The 10,177-nt window shown below is 47.2% G+C and overlaps 1 protein-coding gene across 5 annotated transcripts in view; it reads left to right on the top strand.

The window, feature by feature from the left end:
• Window positions 1–10,177, top strand: part of FOXP1 (forkhead box P1) — an 801,632-nt gene that overhangs the window by 601,469 nt on the left and 189,986 nt on the right. For all 5 annotated transcript variants that reach the window (XM_088459772.1, XM_088459768.1, XM_088459769.1 and 2 more), the window contains one exon: window positions 7,913–8,005. In XM_088459772.1, the coding sequence (XP_088315898.1) occupies window positions 7,913–8,005 (93 nt within the window). The remainder of the gene's footprint in view (window positions 1–7,912; window positions 8,006–10,177) is intronic.

Genomic DNA, 10,177 nt, shown 5'->3' with positions numbered 1-10,177 from the left:
AGCGTTTCCGCAACAGGCACGTGCCTTACCCGTTCTCCGAATCCACCAGGTGGAGAACAGATGGAGCCAGCCTGTGCTCGGGTGTGGGCAGCTCTATAGCGGCAAGGTGGCCCGGTAAAAGAGACCGCTGGAGTTTTACTTGTTGGTCCTACCTGCCAACATCACCAAATGGAAATTTCAGAGAAGATAAAACATACCCCTGGATCCACCAAACACATGCCCGTTCTGGTGAATGCTACACTTGTTTTTGCTGCCGAAAACAAGAACGGTTCCAGGTAAAACAGGACTGTTGGTAGGTATGGCTGGGAGTAGAGAGAGATTGGGGTAACAAAAAAATATTAATAGGGGACTTGAGTCATTTGTTTAATGTATCACACCAATGTCCAAACCGTTTTCAGTAGCTACTTCTTGTAAGCAATGTTCAACCAACACGGACATTTTATTGGTGTTTCCACCACCAGTGGGATTTATTGGTCTTACAAGAAGAAGACGATGGAAAGAATAATTTTTATCCTTGTGCCTCAAATAAAATATTATCTTAGGGATCAATTCAATTGGACGCGATAATGTGTGCGTCACGAGTAAGTAGCTCTGGACTCGCTGATTTTTGTTCGCAGCCTCATCAGCGAGTCTGGGGCAAGATCTGGCCGCGAGGGGGATGAGTTCTGCTGCCGCAGTTTCTACACCATTGCAACAACAACGCACCCTCCTTGCCCTTAATTTCATTGACTCCTTAGTGGGTGGTTTTTATACATAGGGGGAGATTAATCAAACCTTGGAGAGAGAGAAACCGGAGATTTCGCCCATGCCAACCAATCCGCTTCTAACCGTCATCTTACAGGCTGTGCTAGAAAAATGATAGTTAGAAGCTGATTGGTTGCTATGAACAACTTCTCCACTCTATATCTCTCCAAGGTTTGATAAATCTCCTCCATAAGGTTCAACTTTGACTTGTCGTTTTCTCACCAGCTTACTTTGGGCCACTATAACGAGTTTTCCAGTGAGCTAAGGCCCTGATTCAGACCCGCTCGCTGACGCAGGCAGCTGGTAGGGTCTGTGGGCGGTTTTTTTTGTTCTCCTGCCACTCGCAAAGCTGTCGGAGACCTCCCACAACTTGTGCGAGCGACCTCAAGACCGTGGCGATTATCGCGACCATCGGCCTTGCGGCAAGACCCTGTGGTAGGGTCTAGGCTGCCGCAAGGCCGAGTGGACTTCCTGCTCTAACAGAGCAGGGAGTCCACTACTGACATCAGTAGTGATGTCAGCGGGTCCTCCCACAAACGCCAGGCGTTCCTAAGGGAACGCCTGCGTTTGTGCAGCCACCCCCCCTACCCGCCTACAAAACGGGGCGAGCTGTCACTCACCATCAACAGCCGCCCCTTCTTGTAGTGAGCCCCGTAGCGACTGAAGTTAAGCCGCTCGGCGGGGCTCGCGCATGCGCACGCCGGACGTGGCACATGCGCAGTGGCCAAACATCGAGCCGCTGGCGAGAGATGTGCGCTCGCCAGAGGCTCTGAATCAGGGCCGAAGTGTAACAATTCTGCATGACGGGTAGTTCAATGTGCTTTCCAGCTATTTACTGTGACTTTAATGCATAACCCAGCCTACTAATTCAGTAACGAATGCCGTAAGCCAGCTAGGCAGCTTCTCAATGACCTTGTATTGGTGAAGTGACAGTGTTTGTATTTAATTTTTGTAGAGCAATATTTGCACTTGTCCAAACCATTTCTGAACAGACAAATCCTGTACTCTGCCCTGTGTAAAAAAAAAAAAAAAAAAAAAAAGTGAAAGATTTTTCAAGCTGACATGTATTCTCCTGTCCAAGTCTTAACATGCTCGTCCCTCTTGCTTTAGAAGTTTCCTGCTTCAGGGGGAGATGTACTAAACCTTGCATGAGAGTGGGGCTAGATAACCAATCCGCTTCTAACTGTCATGTTACATGCTGAGTATGAGAAATGATAGTTATGAGCTGATTGGTTGGTACTTTATCTTTCTCCAAGGCTTATACATAGACCCCAAAGTGAGAAAGCCCTTATTTATATGTGCCTAACATGACTGTAGAACAGGGTCTAGTTCGGCTGTCACTTCTAGGTTGTGTGACAGAGCTAATGTCCTGCGCAGTCCACTAGGATTCAGCCAAGATGAGAGAAATCATTTCACAGAATTGTTCCGAATGGACTCCGGGTTACAGCCCGATAAATAATAGACCATTTCTGCACAGTGTTTATTCGCTGTAGGTGGCTGGGATCAGAGAGATGTGAAGAGTCCAGTGATGCTGCTGAAGGTTCACATTGAAGTATGATTATTTTCAGTAATGGGAATAAAGCTTAGGACTGTTTGAAGATGGATGGGTTGAATTTTAGTTGAATGATTCTCGGTAACACACAACCCTAAAGATTTAGGGCCTGATTCAGAGCCGGACGCTATTTGCGGACGGTCGTTCAGGAAAAGGGGGTGGCTATTCAAATGAACCGTTCGCTCTTTGCGGTCTGTTGACGCCTCCATGTCTGAACGAGCGAACAAAACTTGCAGTCATTTTTTGGATAACTACGCCCCCTGGCCGCTCGCATCCTACGTCATGTCCTCTATTTATTAGATTAATCGAGTACATCGACAAGCGTATGAACTGCTCTCTATTCTTGTGGTTGGTTTTTCCTACCACAATCTTGCGAGCAGTTCTGACTATAAAATAGCCCAGTGACGTGGTCAATGACGCTGCTGTATTAATTATGCACACCCATAAAACGCCCATTTTGACCTTTAAGCACGCCTGCGTTCTGATCTCCACTCCCCGTTTTCAAGCATCTTCCCCTGTTACCACCCACATACGCCTCCTCCTGTCACTCAAAATAGCAGGCATTCGCTATTTAGCGAACAAACGATTTTCGGCCGCACTGACTGGTTCGCGCATGCGTATTAAAATCCGTACGCATGAGCTGTTGGGCAAACATCGCTCGGAGCGAACGAGCGGCCGCTTACGAGCGGCTCTGAATCAGGCCCTTAGTCAAACTGCTTCATTGTATTTACGTAAAATCCCCCCAGTCTGTAAAACTCTGCAGGATCCGGTGAACGTACATTTGCAGAGTCACATTTCTGTGTCACACTCGGACTCTACACAGCCACGCAGAGGCAGACGTGGGATCGTGGGGGCGTTTTAAATCTATTTAAGCAAATTAAGGCGCATATCCACTACACGATAAAATTGAACGATTACGACATCGTTATCTTTCAGTCGTTCATCAATCGTGCAGTGAATATGCGCGCTCCTGCTATTCGCTGTCGGCATCTGTCATCGCCTGAACATGCATGCCAACCGGCTGATATCGACAGGTTGTGCATGTGCAGGGATGAGGGAAGGTGCCTGCACTGAATGACGTATCGTTCCGTGTGGGCACAATATCCACTGCACAGTATAATGAACGATTACGATGTTGTAATCGTGCGGTCGTTCTACACTAGTGGATATGCGCCTTTACTGGGTAACGGGAAGCTTCACAGGAAAGGGATTTTCAGGGGCACTGGTGTGCTCCACTTTCACGGTTTGTCGAGATACTCAGTTTGCCGGCGGACGGGATGCTGGCTGTTGAAATCCTGGCATCAAAATCCTGACCCGGGTCTAAACATAGGCATCAAATGCCGAAACCAGTTTAGATACCGATGCCGGAATCCCGACAGCCGCCATCCCGATTGCAAATATAGCAGGGCAGCTTAGCTGCTAGGTTTGCGGGGGGGGGGGGGGATGGGTTAGGCACCACAGGGGGGTTAGGGTTAGGCACTAAGGGGGGACGGTTAGGTTTAGGCACTAAGGGGGATGGTTAGGGTGCAGGGTGGGGAGGGTTGGGTTGCAAGAAGGGAGGGTCAGGGGGAGAAGGGGGGAGGGTTAACATACTTACCAGACCCCTGTCGGGATACCGAGCATCAGGATGCCGTTGTCGGCATTTGACAGAAGGCATCCCGGCTGCTGATATTCATACCGATTGCCGGTTTGTCAAATGGTGTGTCAATATATATACGGTATATGCATAGCACACACATATAGGGGATGATTGAGTCAGCAAATCTCTTTCCACAGATGCAAATAGCGAGTTTTAGCAGCTTAATCAGATCTCTTGCTCCCAGCATGGGGCTGGTGCACGTGCTGACGTCAATGACGATGGTTGCGGCTGTGGATGGAAAAACAGTGGGCGCAGCGGCTTCCCGCTAGAGGCTGCACCATTCCTGGCATTTGCCCCGCGGAAGCGCGCATTAGCATAAGGTAGTAAATCTGGCTTCCGCAACATTATGCATAAACGCCCTCTTTGTGCATGACTAACATTCAGCTCCATAATATACACAAGTACATTATATATGAATGATGTCTAATGGAGCATACACACGGTCAGATTTGTCAGACTTGTCAGATTTGTCAGATGAACGACTGAACGATTTGAACGATTGAACGATTTTTGACTGCATTAAAATGAATGGAATCGTCCAAGTCTGACTGCAAACCCATCAGATGTCAGATATCGTTATCTGACAAACGGGAACGCGCATCGTTGATCGTCCATCGTTCAGGCATGTCAGATATGAACGATTTTCCTTCATATCTGAAGGAAAAATCTGATCGTGTGTATGCACCATAACATAGACTTCAAACTACGTTGTCCAATAAACTCGCAGTTTGAATGGAAGGGCTCTGCCTCGTCACTTGGAGGAGATATGCGTTACTGTAGCAATTATTTATCATGTATCGCTTTATTATGACCTTCTAGAAACCGCCCAAAATGGTGGGGATTCCAGACGCCTGTAACCTTACCCCCGATCAGCATTTTACATGACGATCCTGTCAAGTTGCATTTCATCACCCCCAGGGCCGTAACTAGGGCAGTGCAACCAGTGCCATGGCATAGGGCACCGCAGGGCAGAGGGTGGTAACTAGGGTAGTGCGACCAGTGCCATGGCACAGGGCACTGCAGGGCAGGGGGCCGTAACTAGGGCAGTGCAACCAGTGCCATGGCATAGGGCACCGCAGGGCAGAGGGTGGTAACTTGGGTAGTGCGACCAGTGCCATGGCACAGGGCACCGCAGGGCAGGGGGACGTAACTAGGGCAGTGCAACCAGTGCCATGGCATAGGGCACCGCAGGGCAGAGGGTGGTAACTAGGGTAGTGCGACCAGTGCCATGGCACAGGGCACCGCAGGGCAGGGGGTGGTAACTAGGGCAGTGCAACCAGTGCCATGGCACAGGGCACTGCAGGGCAGAGGGTGGTAACTAGGGTAGTGCGACCAGTGCCATGGCACAGGGCACCGCAGGGCAGGGGGCGGTAACTAGGGCAGTGCAACCAGTGCCATGGCACAGTGCACTGCAGGGCAGAGGGCGGTAACTAGGGTAGTGCGACCAGTGCCATGGCACCGCAGGGCAGGGTGCGGTAACTAGGGTAGTGCAACCAGTGCCATGGCACAGGGCACCGCAGGGCAGGGGGCGGTAACTAGGGTAGTGCGACCAGTGCCATGGCACAGGGCACCGCAGGGCAGGGGGTGGTAACTAGGGCAGTGCAACCAGTGCCATGGCACAGGGGACTGCAGGGCAGAGGGTGGTAACTAGGGTAGTGCGACCAGTGCCATGGCACAGGGCACCGCAGGGCAGGGGGCGGTAACTAGGGCAGTGCAACCAGTGCCATGGCACAGTGCACCGCAGGGCAGAGGGCGGTAACTAGGGTAGTGCGACCAGTGCCATGGCACCGAGCACCGCAGGGCAGAGTGCGGTAACTAGGGTAGTGCGACCAGTGCCATGGCACAGGGCACCGCAGGGCACCGCAGGGCAGGGGGCGGTAACTAGGGTAGTGCGAAAAGTGCCATGGCACAGGGCACTGAACAGTCTAGCTACGGCTTTGTCCACCCCTATGTATTTGTCAGATATAATGATAAGCCAAAGCACTTCTCAATGAAAAGATCCAGCCACACTTTGCAGACGTGTCCCAAAAGCAATGCGGTACAATAAGGAAGAGGACAGGCCCATCCTAACGTCTGTGCAATGGGAGCGGTTGCCAGGTATAGTGAAAGGCTGACAAGCCACCAGGGGACAGAAAATAAGTAGTTGGATGCAACGATTAGATACAATTTTATTTTGGAAGGAAGATGTTTGTAAGGAAAATGAGAAGATCTGAGACTCAGGGTGAGGCAGCAGCTTAAACTCACACAGTGGTTTACTCACCGTTCCTTTAGTACAGAGGTTCCCAAACTGTTTTGAGCCACGGCGCCCTAGCGTATCAGCATTGTTTTCATGGCACCCCTAAGCCACACACTTGTTGTCAAGAAATTCAGAAAAAATGTAGTAAAGTAGTAAATTGTACTAACCTGTCATCCTTAGGGTCAGTTATGAGGTGGTGGACAGGTTCGTGCTTCTCTTTGTCCAGAATTTACAATACAGTGACCATAAATAATTTGATTTGGTGCTGGACCACCAACCTGAGGCAAGTGTACCGAGGCACCCCAGGGTACCACAGCGCACAGTTTGGGAACCACTGCTTTAGTGGAAAAATGAACCTGTCTATCTTCAAGTTTAAATTCGTAGTATTGTCCTAAAGGCCATAATTATAAGCTTTCATTTTTTCCGGCCTATCTGCTCTGAATGAGCATTTATTTGGGTACTCCTGGTTTTTGCATGTGAAGAGGAGGACCAACAGGATGGTATAAAACGTATAATGAATTAACTGGAGTCATTTATTAGAATCGGGCAAACGCAGGATTTTTATGGGGGGGTTTCCATATTTTAGATATGTGTGTGTGTGTTTATGTATGTATATATATATATATATATATATATATATATATATTTGAATATAATATATATATACAGTATATATTCCTGACGTCGGCACTCCCATTCAAATGCAATTAATATCCGCGGTGCCAGTCATAAAATAGAATAATGTAACCAAAGCAGCGGCACTCAGCGGGATCACTCAGGTGTATCCTGAAGATGGGTGGAAATAAACCCGAAACGTCGATCATGCTTAAGGATTGTCTTTGAAGTGTTTTTTATTTGAGTCACCCACATTAATACATAAATAATGGGGATTTGGTTCACTCAGTGACGAGTGCAGTGGATTTTTTACTATATTTATATATATATATATATATATATATATATATATATATATTAGGGATGTGCAGGCTCGGATAGGTTCGAGTTTGCACGTGGAGGGGTTTCTGGGTACACAGAACCTCCTCCCCCCCCCCCCCCCCTCCCCTGCATGCCTTCCTGAGAATAAGTACAAACATTTAAACTAGAGATGAGCGGTTTGGTTTTGAATCTGTTCTTTTTGCCAAATTAACGCAAGTTTGGATTTATCTAATTGGCTATCCAAAACACATGAGAGCCAGATAGCCAATAAGATGCCATTTTTGAGATCCGAACATAATCGAGTACAACCGAACCGCTCAACTCTAATTAAAACCCATACCAACCAATCAGCCATTTGCTTTGCTTAATCTAGGACCTGATACACTTTAGGGTCTGAATTGGACGGCTCTGTAACCTTCGACAATAGGACCATACATTACCCTTAATCTCGGTAATAAGGTAAATCAATCCATTTAATCAAAGAGAGAGACACCAGTCTGTGAAAGCATATCTACAGAAATTGTTATAAGCTATAACAAACAAATATAACAGTAAAGCTAGAAGGAGCTGGGGCGGCAACCGAAGGCTTGGAGGGCCGTTTGTGGGCTGTTTGTTGCCCAAGACTGGTCCAGGGCAATGTAAACAAATGTATGCAAGTATCAGGTTGCTCTGAGTTACTGCACTGAGCAAGTTTGTAAGTAAATGATTCCCAGTTGAGTTGTGGAACCTCTTCTAGTGATCATGGTTGGTGGACGGTGTCTTATATCTAGCTTTTAGCTGACCGTGTTTTCTTTTTGCATTTCAGGCTCTTCATGTTGCACGGCAGCTATTAATACACCAGCAACAAGTTAGCGGAGCAAAGACCCACAAGAGGAATGACAAGCAACCCTCCCTCCAGGTAGGAACTGGTTTATTCACGGTAGACTTGGAAAAGTGTAAGCTTATATGTGCTGCAACGAACCCCTTGCCGACCTAAGATGCAAGCCATGGTCATGTTATAGCTATATTGCTAATTCATGTCTCTGATACCCAAAAAGTTTTCAACGGGCTCAATAATGTAATGCGCAAGTTCTGGTTTATCCATTGTCACTGTTAAAATGATCCCCCAATGTACCTTTATCTCAGGCCAAGAAGCACTATATGAGTATATGTGTAATGTTTGTGCACTACAAACCATGCATATTGTAAGACTAGGTAAACATCCCCATGTAAATGCTCATCTGACAATGCAATGTAATGCAGAACGTGATCTTGTAAAAAGTAGTACATAGGCAGTAAAACTTTAATATGCGTGTTAACATGTTCACGTGTGCAACCCAGGAATTTAGATTTATATATCAGATTTTGATGCCCCTCTGCAATGACTTGGGCTGGGAACAGGGTCACAATGACTCGCAGGCTAAGATGCATTTAAGTGTTTCTTGGAGAGATGTCACATTTTTTAACACACTTTTCTCTATTATACCAGTAACCGATTGGTTCTCTTCTTTTTGTTTTTTTATTTATTTTTTTGGTGCATTTTTAACTCTCCGCGGTAAATAATGAAAAGGCAAAAATTCAGCAAAATCACTAAGTAAAATAAAAATAATGATGTGCCCCGCATCACTGAATTTAGTAACTTGCATGATTAAATCGACATTTTTTTTTTTGATGGTGAGAAAAAGCACAACAAAAAAAAAGCATAGAAAAAAAACAAAAACACGTGTGGCCGAGGCCTAGCTTATTCTCTCCCGGACCTGAGTGACTACAGTAACACCACTGGTCCGCATGTGATTCCCAAAAATGTAAACCCTTAGCACTACATAAAGTGTTAAAGTATGTTAAATATAGTCTTAAATGTCACTTTGAAATTCAAATATATTGAAAGTTATTTAAGAGTGATAATATTAGCTAACTGATTAGGAGATCATCGGCTGCTATCACAGAGCCAAAGGGTTCTTTTTAGGTTGGGTACACATTTAACGATGTGTACCCGGCCGACCTATCATGTGATGGGACCCGGCGGGGGGCCTGGCATCCGCAAGTGCATACACACTTGCCGCATGGCCCTCGCTGAGTAAGCCGCCTATTGGACCTGTCTGCAGGTCCGACGGGCGATGTTGCTGACATTGAGGGTACATACTTGACGATGTTGCCGACATGTCGTCCTATCCGGCCGGATCGGGCGACGTGTGTACCCAGCATTGCTGTTAATTTTAAGCTAAAGATGACATTTGATATGGGCATAATTATATAGTGTTCATTGGCCCAAGTTATTGGCGAAATGTACAACTGGTCACCCATTAATTACTCGCCACTTCCGCTGAACAGACCAGTTGTAGCGCAGGTCATCAAAAGTCAGCATATTGTATGTATATGGATTCACATTGCAAAAAGAGTCTATAACATGTTCAGAATAATTATCTGATCAGCGCAGCTCTTGCCTCACTACTGTATACGGCGGAGGTGGATTGCGCAGATTCTGGATCTTCCCGTTAGCGCATAGTGTTTCCGTTTTCTCAATCGCTGTTTAGGGAACTCAGGAGGGAAAAAAACTTAAATAGCCAACATGGCCCTCAGACCTCTTCACCTGCCCACATGCCATCAGATGTCCCCACATGCAATCTTACACGCCCATCAGATCCCTCCACATACCATATGTCCTCCCCATGTGCCCCTTAAATGCCCTTCAGTCCCCAACATGCTGTTAGACCACCCCACATGCTGTTTAAATGTCCACAGGACCTCCACACATGCCGTCAAAACCTCCCCACACCTCCCTTAGCCTGCCTCATATGCCCACCTGACAGTGGCGTAAGTTCCATCCCAGACACCCGGGGGCAAATTATAATTTGGTGCCCCCTCCCGCCGTCACAGCGGCTGACACTGTGATGTAGCAATTCGCATGCAGACAGGTTATAGATAGACAAAGGCAGCAGCTGATGGTCTGACATGGAGCTCTCCGCTAGAGTATGGTGGCTTCTCAGGTGCCAAGAAGGTGTGCCATGTATTGGGCGCCCGTGACGGTACACTCCGGGTACATAATGACAGCCCTAAGTGGGGTGAATATTTTGTGGATAATGGAGAAGGT

The sequence above is a fragment of the Taudactylus pleione genome, unplaced genomic scaffold (assembly GCF_031769625.1).
Source record: "Taudactylus pleione unplaced genomic scaffold, aTauple2 ptg000934l, whole genome shotgun sequence".
In the NCBI taxonomy this organism is placed as follows: domain Eukaryota; kingdom Metazoa; phylum Chordata; class Amphibia; order Anura; family Myobatrachidae; genus Taudactylus; species Taudactylus pleione.
The sequence above is the reverse complement of the archived record's forward strand: the minus strand, read 5'-3'. Positions and strand labels throughout refer to the sequence as shown.